Source organism: Eumetopias jubatus, unplaced genomic scaffold (assembly GCF_037043125.1).
Source record: "Eumetopias jubatus isolate StellerSeaLion01/CBP00866 unplaced genomic scaffold, mEumJub1_p1.0 scaffold_9, whole genome shotgun sequence".
In the NCBI taxonomy this organism is placed as follows: domain Eukaryota; kingdom Metazoa; phylum Chordata; class Mammalia; order Carnivora; family Otariidae; genus Eumetopias; species Eumetopias jubatus.
The window spans coordinates 16,280,974-16,301,554 of NW_028274815.1; the positions used below are offsets into that span (position 1 = coordinate 16,280,974).

General features: G+C 37.0%; 1 protein-coding gene and 1 pseudogene across 5 annotated transcripts in view; both read right to left on the minus strand.

Moving 5' to 3' along the window:
• PUM2 (pumilio RNA binding family member 2) overlaps window positions 1-20,581 on the minus strand; it is a 102,655-nt gene that overhangs the window by 24,503 nt on the left and 57,571 nt on the right. For 2 of the 5 annotated variants that reach the window (XM_028099650.2, XM_028099651.2), the window contains exons 11-13: window positions 12,199-12,342; window positions 11,802-12,089; window positions 7,374-7,610 (exon numbers count right to left, since the gene is read on the minus strand). In XM_028099650.2, the coding sequence (XP_027955451.1) occupies window positions 7,374-7,610; window positions 11,802-12,089; window positions 12,199-12,342 (669 nt within the window). The remainder of the gene's footprint in view (window positions 1-7,373; window positions 7,611-11,801; window positions 12,090-12,198; window positions 12,343-20,581) is intronic. The other 3 variants (XM_028099654.2, XM_028099653.2, XM_028099652.2) reach the window with 2 other exon arrangements.
• On the minus strand, window positions 19,202-19,904 carry LOC114206002 (large ribosomal subunit protein eL19 pseudogene; annotated as a pseudogene).

The window sequence follows — 20,581 nt, forward strand, 5'->3', positions numbered from 1 at the left end:
CCCAAATCCTCCCACAACTTTAAAATATGCAGTGGCAAGCAGAGTTCAGATTAAAAAAAAAAAAAAAAGGCATTAGGGAGACAATGGAGGACAAGATCAAAGGTTCACATGAACACCCAAGGGATCCAGGAACTATAAAATAGGAAATGTGAACTAGAATAAGGTCATGTGTAAATTATGAATTATTTCCTTCCAAGGTATCTCCTTCCCTGTGGGTGCTGTTGGAAATTTCAGTGGGACAAAATCATTTTTTCTTTGTTATGAAAAGATTAGCATCTGGTTATTGAATGTCAACAGAATCCCTACAATCACTGTGATAAGCAAATACTGTTGCCACACAATTCCAAATTGTTTACCTCCTCATACTTGGTATTTTAAACAACTGCTCCAAGTGATTCTGATGCTGAACCACTGACTCAAATTATCAAGTATCTGCTAGTTCTAAACCTGAGATTATCTTAACTGAATTAACTGGTGAAAACATTCTCAGTCATTAGAACCACAAAGTCACAGATAATGTTATTAAAAACACAGGAGTAAAAATCCATCACTGTAACTCAACTAGAACTAAGATCAATAAATTTGTACACAGAAATGAAACAAATTCTTCCGTGAGTAATAATGTAATTTTGGGATCTCTTCACAGAATATTTATACCAATCAATAAATAAAGGACTTTTAGACACACCAAAGGCTGTGAGGCAGTGCTTTAACATCTCCACGAGAACCTATAAATAATATTCTGTTGAGAGCTGGAATTGCTGTCCTATAGCTAGTTCCTGAGTTGCCTGACTTATGATTAACACATATTATTCTTATTTCATGGAGTAGATAATATATTTGGACTTTCTCAAGAGTAACTAAAATGAGGGCACCTGGGTGGCTCAGTTGGTTAGGCGACTGCCTTTGGCTCAGGTCATAATCCTGGAGTCCCAGGATCCAATCCCACATCAGGCTCCCTGCTCAGCAGGGAGTCTGCTTCTCCCTCTGACCCTCCCCTCTCTCATGTGCTGTCTCAATTAAAAAAAAAAAATAACTAAAATGAGAAAGAAAGGGATCTAGAAGTTTAGTAATCTTATATAGAACTTTAAAAAAATATAACCTATGCCATTGTTGAGGCACCAGATTTGGAGGCTGATGAGACTACTGTTATTTATACACTTTGTAAAACTGTTCAGTTTATTATAGAATAGTGTAACAAAAAAATCAAGGATAGTATCAGGAGTCAAGTGGTATTCTAGCCTCAATTCCATCATTTACTGGTTTGGGCAAATCTCTTGGGCTCCTAAGGCCTATACTTTTCTTATCTTTAATGGCCACATCGCTCAGCCAGTCTACATTAAGAATTAGGATGAAATGAAATAATGAATACGAAGATGCTTTCGAAAACTATTCAAATGCTATTCAATTATAGGGAACCTATTACTTAAAGGATAATAGTATTTTTTTTAATTTGTTTTTTAAGATTTTATTTATTTATTTGACAGAGAGAGAGACAGCGAGAGGGAACACAAGCAGGGGGAGTAGGAGAGGGAGAAGCAGGCCTCCCGCGGAGCAGGGAGCCAGATGCGGGGCTCGATCCCAGGACCCTGGGATTATGACCTGAGCCGAAGGCAGACGCTTAACCGTCTGAGCCACCCAAGCGCTCAAAGGATAATAGTATTTTTAATGAAAGCTTCAAAACAATTTATACTGTTTTCTGCTTTAAGGACCACATAGGACACTTAGAAAAACCGCACATCACCTTACAACCAATTTGGTCATACTTGTTTTAATTTGTAAACATTTCATTCTAAGAGAAGGAGCTTACAAAAATCTGCCAAAGTTTAGCAATTTTAATAGATGTTAACCTGTACTTAATAGGAAAAAATGATCTTAACAAATTTTATTCTGCCTATTTTTAATATAAAATTTTCTGCAATTAGAGGAGAAAATAGGTGGGACGCCTGAGTGGCTCAGTCAGTTAGGCATCTGCCTTTGGCTCAGGTCGTATCTCAGGGTCCTGGGATCAAGCCCCATGTCGGACTCCCTGCTCAGTGGAGAGTCTGCTTCTCCCTTTTTCTCTCCCCCTGCCTGTCCCCCTGCTCTTGCTTGCTTTCTCTCTCAAATAAAATTAAGAGAGAGAAAATAGGTTATAAAAATCTTCTAATCCATAACAAGCTAAAGTACTGAATTTAATTGCTGAATATAAGACATAAAGTCAGAACTGATAGCCACCTTTATTTAATAAACTAATTTCACTAAGCTCAAAGCTTGAATTACACTTTTTAGTACCCTGTGCTTAAGAAAAACATAAGCCAGTTCAAAAATGAAGAGATCCAAAGAATAAGCCATCAGTTTGTCAAGTCCTAAGTTAAATAAAAACACAGAATGTTGCTTTATACCCAGGAAATTACGTATCAATCTGATTACTATGAGCATAAAGATTAGAGTAAATCAGAAATCACTAACATATTTTAAAAGCTTACTAAAAAAGGAAAAATAGAGAAGGAAAGAATTTGTTAGCTAGCTCCAAGGAGAATAAAATAATACTGGAAATATTTAATGTTTTTTTCACAGAGATGAAGTACCTCAAAATAAGATACTGACTTCTATCAGAGAGAATGATTAAAGAAACAACTGCAGGTAGATTCCCCCCCCATCTCTACAGATTAAGAAAACATGAAAAAATAATTCATTTAATGTTGAACACTTAACCTGAAGCACAGAATATGGCACTGCTCTTTGCATTTCAAGATAAAAACCATTCATTTTAAATTTCTTCTCTTTCCTTGTTCTTTCCCACTGTTTCTGATTCCCAGTATTTAAATGCTTTTAAAAAGCTATAGTCAAATGGGAGCCAACTGTAAGGGCTCCCAAATGGCCAAAGATGGTACATTTTTTTAAAAAGATTTTATTTATTTATTTGAGAGAGAGAGCGTGCAGGGGAGCAAGAGAACACAAGTGGGAGGAAGGAAAGAAGGAGAGGGAAAAGACGACTTCCTACTGAACAGGGAACCTGACACCGGGCCCAATCCCAGGACCCTGGGATCATGACCTGACCTGAAGGCAGATGCTTAACTGACTGAGCCACCCAAGCACCCCAGATGGTAAAAATTTTAGGAACAAAAAAAGGTATAAAATTGATGTCTCTCAGGCTGCAATGGACTAAAACCTATAAACTACCCTAAAAAAGTCATCAATTTACAGGTAATGATGATTAAAAGAACACGGGTTACAAACAAATTGCTAGGCCATCAACTCATTCTCAGAAGTTAATTCTCAAAGTTAGAAAATAAAGTTAAAGAAATCAAGCATTATCCTGACTCCTGTATGAACTATATTCGAGGGTAACCTCACAACTGATGGAAAGTTCTTTTTTATAGAAAACTTCCAGCTAATAAATGCTGAAGGTATGAGAGAATTAGAGTTTCACCACTTTGCAACCTCTGGAAAAACAGACAACAATTAAGGCTGCACGCCATTAGGGGGATCAGGCTGACAAGTTCACAATGGAGACAACCAGAGACATGTCTTCTGATATGGTGCAATGGAGAGAATACAGAATCCATTTTGCCAAAAACAGCAAAAAACAAACAGTAAGACCAGGGCTCTGGATTTAATTCCATTTTACAAGAAATACAGGAAATAGAGGAACACATTAAATACTACCAAGGGGGGGGGGTGCCTGGGTGGCTCAGTTGGTTAAGCCACTGCCTTCGGCTCAGGTCATGATCCTGGAGTCCTGGGATCGAGCCCCACATCGGGCTCCCTGATCGGCAGGGAGTCTGCTTCTCCCTCTGACCCTCTTCCCTCTCATGTGCTATCTCTCATTCTCTCTCTCTCCAATAAATAAATAAAATCTTTAAAAATAAATAGATAGATAGATAGATAAATAAATAAATAAATATTACCATGGGGGAGCAGTCAGCAAAGTTAGGAATGTTGGAAATTCAACAGGACAAAGTTTCTTCAACAAAGAAATGAAAGAAAAAACAGAGGAAGGGGAAATGGCTCTAAATTAAAGGGCATATCAAACAAATGCAATGTATGGGGCCTTATAAGGACCCATAAAAAGACATTTAAGTCAATTAGGGAACACAGAAAAATGAGAAATTATTGATTTTAAAAGATATGATGATATTGTGGCTGTAATTGTTATTTTTTTAAAGATTTATTTATTTGAGAGAGCGAGAATGAGAGAGAGAGAGTATATGAGAGGGGGGAGGGTTAGAGGGAAAAGCAGGCTCCTCGCTGAGCAGGGAGCCCGATGCGGGACTCGATCCAGGGATTCCAGGATCATGACCTGAGCCGAAGGCAGTCGCTCAACCAACGGAGCCACCCAGGCGCCCCTGTAATTGTTTTTAAAAAGGAATTTTATCTCTTGGAAATTTTGTCCTAGGAAATGGAGGAATAAAATATTTCATGTTCCTGGCTTCATTAAAAATGTAACAAGGTTGCAAACCAGGAATATTTTAGTTTATAAAAAAATGAACAGGGCGCCTGGATGGCTGTTGGTTAAGCGGCTGCCTTTGGCTCAGGTCATGACCCCAGAGTCCTGGGACTGAGTTCCACGTAGGACTCCCTGCTCGGCGGGGAGTCTGCTTCTCCCTCTCCTTCTGCCCCTCCTCCTGCTTGTGCTTGCTCTATCCCCTCCTCTATCAAATAAATAAAATCTTAAAAAAAAAAAAGTAAATTAAAAAATGAACAACCAAAACCTATCAATTGAAATGCTTGTTCTTTAATGAAAAAGTGAATAGTAGTCATAAGCTGAAAATACTTATGTTGATCAAATGACAACTATTTTAAAAAACAAAACATCTTTTTTGGAAAGACAGAAGCACACAATGTTGCTATTAGGCCCTTTCTGTGAATCAAATAACTAGCAAAGGGAGAGCTGGTTTAAAAAAAAAAAAAAAGTGTGTCATTCAATACTTTTAGAATATAGGTATCAGGAGGGCCTATCAATAATTATAATGGTTACCTGTCTGAAAATCTTACAACACAATAACCTGGAACTAATTAATTCCAACCAATTAAAATAAAACTGAGAACTAACTCCTATCTCATGATACTCTATTCTTAGTATGTGAGCTAAGATTTCTAAAAATGGATATGCAAATTCATTTCCATAGGTATTTTCTAAATCATCTGCCTTGTTAACTTGATTCATGAAGAAATCACCTAAAGGATATACAATTATTTTCTTAAACCAGAGAACATGTAAGTCTTGTATTGTGATTTAATCAGATGAAAGCAAAGATTACTTCCATGAACACTATGTAAAGAGCAAATTTATGAGGGCGCCTGGGTGGCTCAGTTGGTTGGGCGACTGCCTTCGGCTCGGGTCATGATCCTGGAGTTCCAGGATCGGGTCCCGCATCGGGCTCCCTGCTCAGCAGGGAGTCTGCTTCTCCCTCTGACCCTCCCTCCTCTCATGTGCTCTCTCTCTCAAATAAATAAATAAAATCTTTAAAAAAAAAAAAAAGAGCAAATTTATGAAATCTATTAAATTATTCCAACCTGGCAGGGTCTATATGGTCCTTGTTAACAATATTGCCAATCTTACTATAGCTAAAACTAAAGGAAATTGGGAGATCACAAAAGAAAGTCATCTACAGATAATTCTAATCAGAGGTGTATTAAAATACCAGATTTCCAGCTGAAGCTAAACTAAGGGGTTTAACTTTGGGTACAAAAGTATCAGGCTGTAATGCAGAAATGCTGGCCCAAATGATGATTATTTCTCATAACTGACAAAAATTTCTTCCCTAAGCATCTACACAGCTGGGTTCTTTACAGTCTGAAGAAAAGTATCTTGATTGCTGTTTAATTATAGATACATCTAAAAAGTCATTTGTGTTTAATTTCTAAGTAAGCTATGTAAAATAATGCCATTTTTACAGGCTCTAAGCACAACATAAGCACTAACAGTTGACAGGAATCTGATCTGGAACTTACCTAGGTAAGGACAGGACATGACAAATATAATTTTTAACAAATAAAAACACAAAACTATTATGGAAGACCTATTCTTAGGCTTGTTATGTTCTAAATTTCTGTGTCCATTTCAAAGTTTCAAAGGCATGTCTTACATGGGGGTGGTGGGAGTGAGTGGGTCTGAGTAGATATAATAGCGATCAGGAACTGAGCAGCTCCTATGACCAAGAAAAGATGGTAAATGAACAAAGGTGTCAGGCTAAAAACTAAGTTTACACAAATAGTGCTGTATAGGAGATCTTAGGACCCCACCCAAATAAATTAATAGTTGTATATATTTAATATCTACAAAAGAGCAAGGACCCAGAATTTGGGGCACAGGACCAGCCTTTAAAACTCTAGGCCACTTCACAATGACATATATCTAAACAATGATCACTGCAAAAGATCCTTTTGTTACATGGACACTTATGTATTAATGAACTTAAGGAAAAAACTGCTATACGCTTATGACGGGGGGGGGTCAAATATAATCACTAACTTATATTTGCTAACAAGAGCCAACATTACTTTTTAAATCACAAGCTGATTTAAATCTTTCCAAGCACATAAAAATCAAAAAAAAAAGAATCTCAGTTTTGAGTTTACTAAAGTTACAAAAATTCAAAATCTAATTTTAATCAAATAACTTTCCTTGAAGAGACAGGGATTCATACACAGCCTCTGATATCCAAAATCTCTTAAAAATACTGTTAACTACGTGAATAAATACGTCCTGGAGAGGGAAAAGGGTAACCACCATCTCAATCATCTTGGGGTGGGGGGCAATTTTAACATATAGATAGAAACAAGAGTTCTAAATGCTCCAAATTTAAGGGTATAACAAGCCTAAAACATTTTTTTTCTTAAACTAACGACATATTCAAAAGTAAGAGTATATGGACCAAACCCATAAGACTCAACTCATAAACATACTAAGTTCATATACCCTGATACAACCTTTGAGAAAATGGCCAGGCACTCAAAGGCCAAAGCAAAAACCATTGTACTAATCTAAATTATTTGAATTTCAGTTAACTATGTGACTAATGTTTTCCTTTAGGTGTGCAAAAACTTGCAACAGTAAAATTTCTTTTACTATCAGGTTTAAACAGTTGACTTTTCAGATGATCTAAAACACACACAAATCAAAAGCACAGACAAGAAAAAACACACCACTGTATTTCATAAAAGAAACATAAGATACAATAGGGGTCTTTACCTTACTGTACATTAGACCCTCACTTTGAATTTTCACGAGAGTAGAACTTTTTCAAAAGGCTAATATCTAAAAGCAAAAGCAATTTGGCATGTTTTATCCAACATTAAATATTTTACATATATTATAAACACACACACAAACACACTTACATGTATACATACAAATAAAAAGGGTTTTGGTTTTTTTTTTTTACCTAAATGCAAACTGGATGAGGATCCATGTGATGAAAGTGATGGCGGTGGCGTAAGTGAATGTCCTGGAGTTTGGCTTGGCAGAGGCATGCCTATTGGACTTGGAGAGGAGGAAAATCCCAGACTATTGTAAAATGGTTGCCCTATGGGTGCTAGGCTGCTACTAGATCTTTTGTACAAGTCAGAGCTAGTAGATAGAGACTCTCTCCTTGTGGCACTACTACTTGCAGAACTGCCAACTGAAGAAGAAATAAAAAAAACCCTAATTACATACATGTGTTAACTGAATAAAACCTATCCCCAACTCTTGCTGGGAAATAACAGAAGTGATCACAATAATTATTTTTAGAAACATTATGGAGAAGATAATTACTGTGATAACTATATAAACTAACTTATTAATCATAAAAGGGTATAAATGCACCCCAATAAGTAACCAAATACTTAACAGAGCACTCATATCACACATATTTACCACTGACACATATGATTACTGTGCTTTAATACCCTGGTATGATTTATAAACCCTGGAATTGTAAGGTGTCGGCTTTAGGAGACGCTAGAGATTAAATGCCAATAAGGTTAAATTTTGGTAGTGTCCTAATCTCTGGAATCAGGTTCTTAGACTTCAACTCAATGCCAAGAAAGGATTACCCTGATAAATAGATTAATAATACATTGCCTTCACCATTCACATTTAATTTTGCTTCTAGCTTGTGTTCAAACCATAGTCCTTTAAGTCCATATTGGCCCGAATATCAGTCAGTTGTGAAACAGAGATGACAACTAACTTCTCAGTATTTTTCACATTACACATTCTCCCTATCCTTCAACAACTAATTATAAAATAGATATGAAAAACTAACCGTCCTTTTAGAAAATTAATAGCTCTCATTACTGTTATCACACCAAAGACATGTTTTCACTTACCCCTTGGGATCGTCCATTCCTAAGATTCTACCGGTTTTACAAGGCCCTTACTCAAGTGAAGACTGATAAGCCTTTTTTTTCTTAGATAATACACAATTCTCTCATAATACATCTCTTACTGAACTACATACTAAATTCTTTTTACTTAATCCCAAACTCAACCTTCTAGTCTTTTTTTCCTTTTGTACTCCGCAAAATCATAAAGCAATGGTAGAATCTCATTACCATGTACTGATGCATGCTCAAAAAAATAACCCAAGATCTGTTAATCGACACATTGGATAATCAAATTCTTTACCAAGTGTTTAAAAGGGCTGTTCAAAACTCCCAATTCTGAAGTCTCAGCGGCCACATTTTCAAGTGCTTCTTTCCTATTTCTAAACACTGGCCTTTTTTTTGTTTTTTAACTGAATGCCTTTTACACCTAAGGGAATTTCATATTATGTTTCTTGTCAAGTTTTTAAAGAGCAAGCTCTGTATTCGGACCAATATGGTAACATTTTTCAAGAGAATTTTTAAAGTTTCTATTAGGTCTTGGTTTTCTAATCATAAGTCAATTTTAAGTAGGTCATTAGGGTATAATGAAAAAATTAAGAGAAAAATTAAGCAAAGCACATGATGGGTAGACCAAGTTAAGCTTGTAATACAGATAGAAAACAATTACATTGGTTTTGCCAAATTCAAGATTCTTATAAAAGAAAAATACCAGGCTCACACCACTGTATGACGCAAATTATTAAAACACAAGTCAACCTTTTATACCAGCCAGTGTGGTTTCTGAAAGACTGATCATATGTTTTATTGAAAATTGTACATTTTAAGGTATCGTTAACAGGGAAATACTATACAGCTATATGCATTTTAATAGCAAAACCAAATATAAACACTAATGTAATAAATATTTCTTCTTTGAGTTGCTTTTGGCAAAACTGTCAACATATGCTACATTAACTATGCTAATTTAAAAGGACACTGTCAAAGTGATTGTTCTAGAACATGGCTACAATTAGAATTCCTATTTATTTCAGAAAACAATGTAACTGACAAGGAAAAAGACAACAGCTCTCTAATGAGAGCAGTGGCACTGTCATTCCCCTGGCAAATAACCAAAGAACCCCACAGTTTTGATACATGCAATATTATTTTCCTCCAAAAAGGAAAAGCCAAGCCAAACATTTAAAACTAATTCAGAAATAGTTTTATTTTAAACCTAAAATCTGGCTCCTTTAACTTTTACTATATGCCTAAATTATCTCCAACAGTGTGACTATGAAATATGAAACAAAGTATACCTAAAATATCTAAAAGGCTAGACCAACAGTGGAGTCACTAACTTGTCAACTGTGCATAAAATGTTAAATTACAAACTTCCAACACTTTCTAAATAATGGGTCATAGAAAGGATGATTTCGTTACTATAATGGCTAAGCTTCCTAGCGACTGTGTTATAAGCTGGGGTATTTAACACTGATAAGTGTTAATAATTTCATCATATAGGTAAGAGAATGACTGTGTCAGATTCTGTGTGTGTGTGTATGTGCACATAACCATACTATCGTTTTAGATTTCATAGAGGTTCACAATTGCCATAGTGCTGAAACGGCAGCGGGTAGACCTGTTTTAAGAGTACACACGTGCGGCACTTGAATGAACTCTCACAAAATGTCCAAGAGGAAGGGGAAGATGACAGGCTATGTACTGGCATCCAGGAGTGGCAACTGCTAATGCCTTCTGAAGCAAGGTAAACAGAGGCACCCAAACTGGTAGTCAGAATTGCATAAGCAATGATTATAAATAAGGGAGGCATGAAGAAGATCAGTTTTTGGGAAAGAGGCATCTGCAGGAAGTATTTGTAGGGAACAATATGTTCATGCCAACCAGTTCCTGAATGCTGGGGGAAAGGACCTTAACAACTAAGAGACAAATGGGAATTTAAAGAACTGGATAAGGGGACCTACAAATCTATTCCGACCATCAGTGACATGTTTTATTAGAAAGGGGAATAGGAGATTTATCAAAGCTTTTCTGTTTTTTTCTGAATCATTTACAGTCTATAATCTCTAGTTTAGAAACTAGTTATTTCTACAAAGTTTATCTTTTAAAAGTTATATGTTCTTTCAGTTTTCTTCAGCATGTTAGATTATTTGGGGGAAAATGCTTGTCAACTGTATTAGAAACAAAAAAATGAGTCCTGTGGGAGTGCTTGGGTAGAAATAAAAATACTGAAATCCAAAAGAAATGAAAAACTCAAGTAGGAAAATTAAAAGATTGAAGAGTCTACATGTTCACCTGATTTTCCCTCAGAAGTTCTTGTGCCCATTCTTTAGGTAACTTTGTTTCTACAACTGTGATTATTTCCCTATTGTACTTCATTATAACAAAAAAAGCATTCTGCATCTAAAAGTTTATAGCTGTTTTAGACCATTCCTCTTATGAGTGTTGAAAGTTCAGAAGATCCTTTCTTAGAAAACAGGCAAACCTATTTAATAACAACTGGCCCATGTTAGTTTTGCCATTTTCCACACCAGAAAAGCATACAGTATTTTAAGGTGGTGGGAAAACAGATGAGAAGTAGGTATTAAAACATTCTAGAACTTTACAGAAATAGAAAATCTCCTGAGGTCTGAATAAATTGCCCTGCCCCTCAGGAAGAAAGGGCTGCCAATTAACTGTACCAACAGAACTAGGCAAAGTTATTTTTCCTCTAATGTTTCCTGAATACTATGGAAACCTCAGAGAATGATACCACAAGGTGTATCAATAGGGAGTCAATGTGGGCCTCTTCAGACTTCACCTAGTCATTCCTCAGTTACAGAATCAGTCTGTTGTGGGTGAATTATTTTGTGAAGCTTACTTCATATTTAAATTTGTTAAGTATTATATATAAAACCAGGATATGAGAAGAAACATCCTTTTAGATGAATTTTTAGTGATAAAGGCTAAATTATTTAGTCTAAAAGATAAGCACATTGGTAGTTTCCTAGGGGCTTCTGATTAGAACATTTCATTGTATTTTATTTTTATATATCATACCAACTAAAAAACCATAATGAACCACTAGCATTTAATAAGAATATCTGATAAGCATACAAAGACAATTTTTTAAAATACAAGAAATTTAAGATGGCAAAATATTTACTTCCTCAATCATTATTACATAAAGAATAAGGAAGAGCTAGTAATTAGTATAAAATATATTGCTCCAAACAAACCTTACTAAACAAAAATTACAGTAATACAATTCTTAAAGCCAGGGGAAAATGTACTATATCTGGGTAAAAGATGGGTTGTTTGAAATGAGCTAAACATTCATAAATACACTCATAAATACTTAAAGATTTGCAGGAGGTAGTTTTTTTCATACAGAATTACACTAATAAACCAGTATTTTATTCCTGTCTTTTCTACGCTACAAGCTATTTATTAATATTTATTATTAAAAATATACATATACCTCATGTCCACTTAGCAGAGTACACTCATCTTAAAAGGCAACTTACCTGATGAACCAAATCCACTGAGGGCGGAGCCTATAGCAGCACCCAAAGAGCTACTGCTTCCAAAGCCAAGAGATGTACTTCCAGGTTGGCCGGGTCCATGAGAAAATAAAGAACTGCTCTGGGAGCTACTAGTCAAAGAAGAGCTCCCGTAAAATGAATTAGACTGTAGATTGGTGCTTGGTGGCGGCGGCGGCTGCTGCTGTGGTGGCTGAGTGCCAACTGGCCGAAACAGACCGTTTGTGCCGCCTGTGAGACTAGTTGCAGTCCCTCCAGCTGCTGCTGCCGCTGCTGGAAAATAAATTTCAGATACTTCTTGAAACTACTCAAAAGACTATTTTTAAACTATCTCAAAGAACACCAGAAAAATATTATCCCTGAAAACATCAGTTACACTTACCAGCTTGTGCTGCTGCTGAACTAATTAAAACAGGTGTTGGAGCCATTAAACGAACTGGAGCTCCAAGGCCAGTTCTTGCTCCAGGGCCAACCACTAAGGCACCAGTCTGATCATAATAGGCAGTTGGAGCTAGTACTTGATAGCCTAGATAATATTAAAATAAATGTTTACTAATGAAAACATTTATTATAGGAACATGCATGTTTATTTCCCCCTGCATTTGTTTTTATCAACCAGAAAATATAATCGTAAACTGTTAAAATCATTAGTTATGATATGAAAAGCAAACACATCTGAGAAGATACTACTTACTAAATACATGGAAATGTACTAAGAGTGTAGGTAAAATTGTTTTCTCTGAATTTTAAGAGCTGCCTTCCACTTACGGACCACAGAATAACAAGGTACCTTCTTCGATACAGAAACTATAGGCTATCAAGCACTGATATTTGAAAAATATTACCTATTAGTTCTGAGAGGAGATTGGAAAGACTTAAGGCATGTGAGATAGAATGCTATAAGAACTGTCGATTATGCAATTTTAATAAGTTCTAAACCAAGTGCTTCATTACCAGCATTCCCTTAGATTTTCATTTGTAAGCATTCATTTAAAAACTTAAGTCATGATATAAACAGATACTTTAAAATCATTAAGGTAACTCTTTTTGTAAAGGTTCTCAAGCTAAAGTTTGAATAAAAATCACGCAGGCATTAGTTTTTATCATAGCCCTAAGCACAAGACAGGTGACAATTTGCACTATTCAGAACTACAGAAGAGTGAAGTTTTTATCTTAGCAGCCTTTCTCAGTGAAGATTCCTTATCTTAACCACAGAACAGAAAGTAACTACTGTGAACAGAAAAGTGACTATTTTGCCAATTCTCCCAAGAATAGTATAAAACAAGTACCACTCTAGATGCACAGGAGAGGAGTTAACTACATACAAGAGATACTTCAATGCAGGAAAGCTCCCCTCCCAGAAGTAGGGTTGAGAAAGGCTGTCCTATACAGCGACAAGGATTCAGGTTCAGCAGCCTGACACCATTTGCAAAAAGGCACTGGCAACCTCTGATAGTTTTAAGTTTAAACACTACCTTCACCACTAGAGCCAACACTTTCATATGCAAAGGTTGTTTTTAATTAAATACATAATTCTGTTTTGCAATTAGTTTCGTTATAAACGGATATAAATTAGGAGGACCAGCCAAATAAAGAGACATATAGGGCAAAACCTAGGAGGGAAGGCAGAGCTTTCAAGCCCTCTCCTCAGAGAACGAATGTGATAAATCTGAAGAGAGATTATTAGATATCCAACTGGAGATGTCAAAATAGGATATAAAAGTCTTGACTTTGGAGGTCCAAGCTGGAGCTATAAAGGATGAAATCACCAAGAAAATTAAAAAGGGATCTATGGACAAAGAACTTCAGATTAAGAGGTTGGAGAGAGAAGGAACCAGGGAAGAACTATGAAGGAATAGCCAGTAAGGAAGAAAGAAAACTAGAACAATGTGATGTGTTGCAGGCCAAAGAAAAAAGAATTTCAATGAAGGCTAAGAGATCAACAATGTCAAATGCTGCTAAAAGCTATTAAGAAGAGTTGAGAACTGACCAATAGGTTTAGCAACATGGAAGTCATTATGGTAGGGGATGAAAGCCAAACTGTGGTGAATTGAGTCAAGAATGAAAGAACCACAAACAAGTACAGACAATGCTTCTGAGGAGTTCTGCTGTAAAAAGGGCCAGAGGGGAGAAAGAGGATGTTGAGAGTTAATTTCTTATTTAAAGTACAGAAAATGTACTCAATTAAGCAAAGCACAATATTTGTGTTTCAAAATCTACTGTTGTGAAATAAAACACATAAGAGTACAAAACCCAGGGCGCCTGGGTGGCTTAGTCGTTAAGCATCTGCTTTCGGCTCAGGTCATAATCCCAGGGGCCTGGGATCGAGTCCTGCATCGGGCTCCCTGCTCGGCGGGAAGCCTGCTTCTCCCTCTCCCACTCCCCCTGCTTGGGTTCCCTCTCTCGCTGTGTCTCTGTCAAATAAATAAAATCTTAAAAAAAAAAAAAAAAAAGAGTACAAAACCCAAAAGTACAATATAATGCCTACAACCAAAAAAACCGTAACCACCATCCAAGTTAAGAAACAGAACCACTGCCCAGAACCCTACCTCTCATAGGTCCCTGCTCTACCGCAATCTCCTCTTTCTCCTTGTGTTACACACTACTCTACCACCCATAAATGCATCCCTCCTTAACCATCGTTTTTGTTTTGGGTTACTCAAAAATTTGCATGTATGATTCATTCGTGTGGTTGTATACAGATATACATTTCCATTATTGTATATGTACATGTACATGTACATATACATTTCCATTACTGCACCTCACTGAATGGATACCACAATGCATTTATCTGTTCTACATTTACAGCATTCCCCGTTTGGGGACACTGCCAATAGTACTGCTATAAAAATTTGGTACATGTATCTTGGTATGTTAAGTGTGCAGATTTCTCTACTCCAAGGTATATATCTAAGGAGTTGACACCGATTGTGCAAATTTACACTCTTGCTACTTTGGTATTAGTTTCAACTGCTCTGTGACTTTAGTAAGTCTTTAATTCTCAGACTTTTAAATCTGGCTAATCTGGAAGATAAGCAGAAGTAATCTGTTGTGGTTTTGATTTTCCCCCCATACTGAGGCGGCTGAGGATCTTTTCATATGCAAATTGGGCATTTGGATTTTTCTTTCGAAGAGGCTTGTTCAAATCTTTTACCCATTTTCCTACTGGGCTGCCTTATCTTACTAGTTTAGAATTCTTTATGTTGTATCTAAATCTTTCACAATTTTAATATATAGCAAATATCTTCTTCCATTCCTAGCCTGACCTTCTATTCTCTTTATGGTGATGTTTGGGGTGATGGTGTCAAATTTATTATTTCCCTTATTTTTATAACAAAATTTCCCTGTATTATAATAGCTTTAAAATTCCACTTTTCATATTTAGGTCTAAAAATCCAAATGGAGTTGGTTACTGAACACAAGGCAGGGCTAGGATTCAGTTTCCAAAACAACCAATTTCATTTCATCTTTCTTGTAAAACAAGTCATTCCCCACCTTACAGCTTTGTAGGGTTTCTTTGCTATTTGCTGTCCATTTCTTTGGGGATCTCACCTTTGGGGTCTCTATTCTGTTACACCGGTCTGTTTCTCTCTCCATGCATTTAACTGCAGCTTTAGAGTAAATCTGACTCCAGAATAATTCAGAATACAGCAAGTCCTTTTTAGTTATTTTTGTTAGGAGTGTTGTGGCTTCATCTTGACTGACCCTTTGTATTTTCATTAAATTATTCTATCAACTGTCAAAATACCATAGGAAGAATGTGTTAGCAATTTTGACTGTGAATGACTGAAACCACAGGTTAATAGGGGGAGAAGTGACATATTTAAAATACCTACTTGTCCAGAGGTGTCTCTCTTTAGGTCTCCTTTAATGTCCAAGCAAACCTGCTTCCCATAGAAATCATGCACACTTTTTTTTAATTTAGTCGTAGGTACTTGCTACTACTATTAAGTAACTAGCTTTAAAATTTTTCATTTTCAAGGGCACCTGGTTGGCACAGATGGTTAAGCATCAGCCTTCGGCTCAGGTCATGATATCCAAATCCTGAGATCAAGCCCCGCATCTGGCTCCCTGCTCAGTAGGGAGTCTGCTTCTCCCTCTCCCTCTGCTCCTCCCCCACAACCCCTCACGCTCGCTCTCTCAAATAAATTAAAAATCTTTAAAATTTCATTTTCAAACAGTACGCTGTTAACAGAAAAGATTTTTAAATTGATTTTCATATCCAAAAACCTTAACAAGAACACTTTAATTCTGATACTTTATCTAAAGATTCATTTAATATAGTCATTATTTTTTCTTAATGACATTTTTAGTTCTTCTTTACAGAATTTTCTCATTTCTCTCTAATGTTATAGCACTGGCCAGGGTCTCTAACATGCTGAGTGTAAATAAAAATCCCTGTCTTGTTCCCAGTCTTAAAACTTTCAGTATTTCCCATAAAGAGGTAGTTTGTTATCCATTGGGGGGAGGGTGTCAATTCCCCCTTTAGCATATTAAGTTATCTTCTAATCCTAACTTGCTAAAGAGGCTTTAAGTTCCTGTGATTGCTTTCTTTTAATCTTTTAATGTGGCAAATTACACTATGTGACTTCCTGAAGTTCCTCTTGAATTCTAGGGATAAAACCAACTTATTCTTCATATATTATCCTGCTTATATACTGCTAGATCTGGCTTGCTAGTATATAATTTAGAATTTCTAAATCCGTATTTGTGTGATTGGCCTGTAATTTTCCTTATCTATACATGGTCCTTGACAGGTTTTACATTATTTTCTAAATGCAACATATTATCTTTGTTTTAAAAAATATCTGGACACTGATGGTTTTTTAGAAGTTTATTTACGATTTTATTTATTTGACAGAGAGACAGAGAGAGAGCACGCAAAGAAGGGGGGAGTGGCAGGCAAAGGGAGAAGTAGGATCCCTGCTAAGGACCCTGGGATCATGACCTGAGCCGAAGGGAGACGCTTAACCGACTGAACCGCCCAGGCGCCCCCCAAACTATTTGGATATTTCTAAGGATTTGTAATCTGAAAGCAGATTTTACGAAGAGATGAAGACTAAGGATTACAGTAGAATAATTTTGACTTTCTAACCGATGTAAATTTAGATGTTTTTATTTCTATTTCTTAATATTGAAGTTTCTTTTTTTTTTAAAGTTTCAAGTTTTTATTTAAATTCCAGTTAGTGGGGCGCCTGGGTGGCTCAGTCGTTAAGCATCTGCCTTCGGCTTAAGTCATGATCCCAGGGTCCTGGAATCGAGCCCCGCATCTGGCTCCCTGTTCAGTGGGAAGCCTGCTTCTCCCTCTCCCACTCCCCCTGCTTGTGTTCTCTCTCTCGTTGTGTCTGTCTCTATCAAATAAATAAAATCTTTAAAAATAAATAAACAGATTCATTCCAGTTAACATATAGTGTAATACTGGTTTTCAGGAGTAGAATTTAGTGATTCATCACTTATATATAACACCCAGTGCTCATCACAAGTGCCCTCCTTAATACCCATCCCTCCAGCCACCCTCACTCAGCTTGCCCTCTATCAATAAGATGCTCTCTTATGGTTTGCCTCCCCTTTCCCCCCCCTTTCCCCTATGTTCATCTGTTTTGTTTCTTAAATTCCACATATGAGTGTATCACATGGTATCTGTCTTTCTCTGGCTGACTTATTTCACCTAGCATAATACACTCTAGCTCCAACCACATCACTGCAAATGGCAAGATTTCATTCTTTCTAATAGCTGAGTAGAAGCCATTCTTCTTCTTTATTCATTCTTCAGTCGATGGACATTTGGGCTCTTTCCGTAGTTTGGCTATTGTTGATACTGCTGCTATAAACACTGGGGTGCAAGTACCCCTCTGAATCAGTATTGTTGTATCCTTTGGGCGAGTATCTAGTCAGTACAATTACAGGATCACAGGGCAGTTGTAGTTTTAACTTCCTGAGGAACCTCCATACTGTTGTCCACAGTGGCTGCACCAGTTTGCATTCCCACCAGCAGTGTTAAGAGAATTCCCCTTTCTTAGCATCGTCGCCAACATCTGTTGTTTCCTGTATTGTTAAATTTAGCCATTCTGACAGGTGTGAGGTGGTGTCTCATTGAGGTTTTGATTTGGATTTCCCTGACGCCGAGGGATGCTGAGTAGCTTTCCATGTGTCTGTTATAGCCATCTGCATGTTTTCTTTGGAGAAATGTCTGTTCAAGTCTTCTGCCCCTTTCTTGAGTGGATTATCTGGTTTTTTGGGGGTGTTGAGTTTGATAAGTTCATAGATTTTAGATACTAACCCCCAGATGTCATTTGCATGTATCTTCTCCCATTCTGAAGGTTGCCTTTTAGTTTTGTTGCTTCCTTTGCTATACAGAAGTTTTTTATCTTGATGAAGTCCCAGTAGTTCGTTTTTGCTTTTGTTTCCCCTTACCTCAGGAGATTTTTCTAGTAAGAAACTGCTATGGCCTGATGTTCAAGAGGTTGCTGTTGTGTTCTCCTCCAGGATTTTGATGGCTTCTTGTCTCACATTTAGGTCATTCATCCATTTTGAATTTAATGTTGTGTGTGGTGTAAGAAAATGGTCCAGTTTCATTCTTCTGCATGTGGCTGTCCAATTTTCCCAACACCATTCGTTGAAGAGACTGTCTTTTTTCTACTGGATATTCTTTCTAGCTTTGTTGAAAATGAGCTAACCATATAGTTGTGGGTCCATTTCTGGGTTCTCTATTTTGTTCTATTTATATATGTATCTCTTTTTGTGCCAGTACCATACTGCCTTGATGACTATAACTTTGTAATATAGCTTGAGGTCCAGAACTGTGATGCCTCCAGCTATGCTTTTCTTTTTCAAGACTGCATTGACTATTTGGGGTCTTTTGTGGTTCCATACAAATTTTAGAATTGTTTGTTCTAGCTTTGTGAAAAATGCTGGTGGGATTTTGACAGGGATTGCACTGAATGTGACACATTTTTGTATTTAGATTTTCCTAGTCCTGTAAAATGACTTGGGACATACACTGTCCTTTTCTATTCTCTAGAATTTTAAAAATTGAAATTATTTCCTCCTCAAATACCTGGTATTCACCACTGAAGTTTTATGCTGGCCTAAAGTTTTTGTGGGGGAAAATTTTTGATTACTTAACTGTTTTCCTTAATAGTAATGAACTCAGATTTTCTATATATCCTCAAGTCTGTTTGGTTACATTTTTCAGTATTTATTTGTCCATTTTGTCTACATTTTCCAATTTGTTAACGGGAGATTGTTCCTAATAGCTTCCAATGATTATTTATCTGATACTAGCTATTTATGCCTGTTTTAAATCTTTTTTTATAAGTCTCTCAGAGGCTTATCAATTTTATTGTCTTTCAAAGACAGTAACTTTTGGGATAATCTGACTTTTTTTTTTTAAAGCAGATAAAGGTTGGTTTTATTGAGTAACTGATCTGTGTTCTTGCTGAGGCCTTTATGTACAGACAAAAGAGAGGGAGTTTTATTTCTTTGTCTCTTCCTCCTTGGACAGAGTTTTGATGATTTCCTCCTTCCTGGCCTGGAGCCGCTCTTCACGGCGCTTGCAAGCCTCCTTGGTCTTAGATCTGCGGGCCTCAGCCTGGTCAGCCAGAAGCTTCTTGCGAGCCTTGTCAGCCTTCAGCTTGTGGATGTGTTCCATGAGAATCCGCTTGTTCTTGAACACGTTCCCCTTCACTTTCAGGTACAGGCTGTGGTACGTGTGGCGGTCGATCTTCTTAGATTCTGAGCAGCCGGCGCAGAATTCTCATCCTCCTCATCCAGGTGACCTTCTCAGGCATCCGAGCATTGGCAGTACCTTTTTCTCTTACCAATGTCCATTATGTCTGCCCTTCCGGCGGGCCAAAGTGTTTTTACGGCACCAAGCCCAGGAATAGACAGTCACAGGCTTCCGGATGATCAGCCCATCTTTGATCAGTTTTCGGATCTGCTGACAGGAGTTGGCATTGGCGATTTCATTGGTCTCGTTGGGGTCCAACCAGACCTTCTTTTTGCCGCAGCGGAGGACACTGGAGGCAAGCCTCTTCTGAAGCCTGAGCATGCTCATCTCTCCCACCCGGGGCCACGGAAAAGCCCTGCCGCCCGCCGGCACGTCGAATCAAGCAAAATCAGAGGGCCTGACTCTTTTTATTGTATGTTTGCCAACTATTTCATTCACATCAGCTCCCATCTTTATTATTTGGTTTCCTTCTACAATTCTTTGGGTTTTTTCTCTTCCTTTCATAGTTCCTAAGTAGAAACTTATTTTCTAATGTATGCATTTGAGCCTCTTATATTCGTCTTCTGTTGTTTTAGGTGTAGTTCACAAGCTTAATTTTTAGCATTTTCATGATCATTCAATTCAAAAGCTTCTAATTTGTACTTACCTTTCTACTACTGAGAGAGTCTAAAAAGAGCCAGGGACTTAAAAAAAAAAAAAGACATGGTCCCCACACTCAAAACCTGTACCATCTAGTAGAGGGTGTAATGTATTATTTCCTTAATTCTAAGATGCCACTTTGTTTTAAGACATGACACTCATCTACTAACTGCCATTCAGGGAGAAACAGAAAAAGCTGTTCCACTTTAATTTTAAGACATTTTCTACCTTTAAACATGGTAAAAATAAGTGCAGAATTGAGAAAATAAATCAAATAGCTAAATGAAATAAGGCAGATAGAAGTACTAAAGACAGGTCAAGTTATGTGCTACAGAACAGAGAAGAAAGGATAATTATTGATGAAAAAGCACTGGGAAAGGAAGATTTGGGAAGG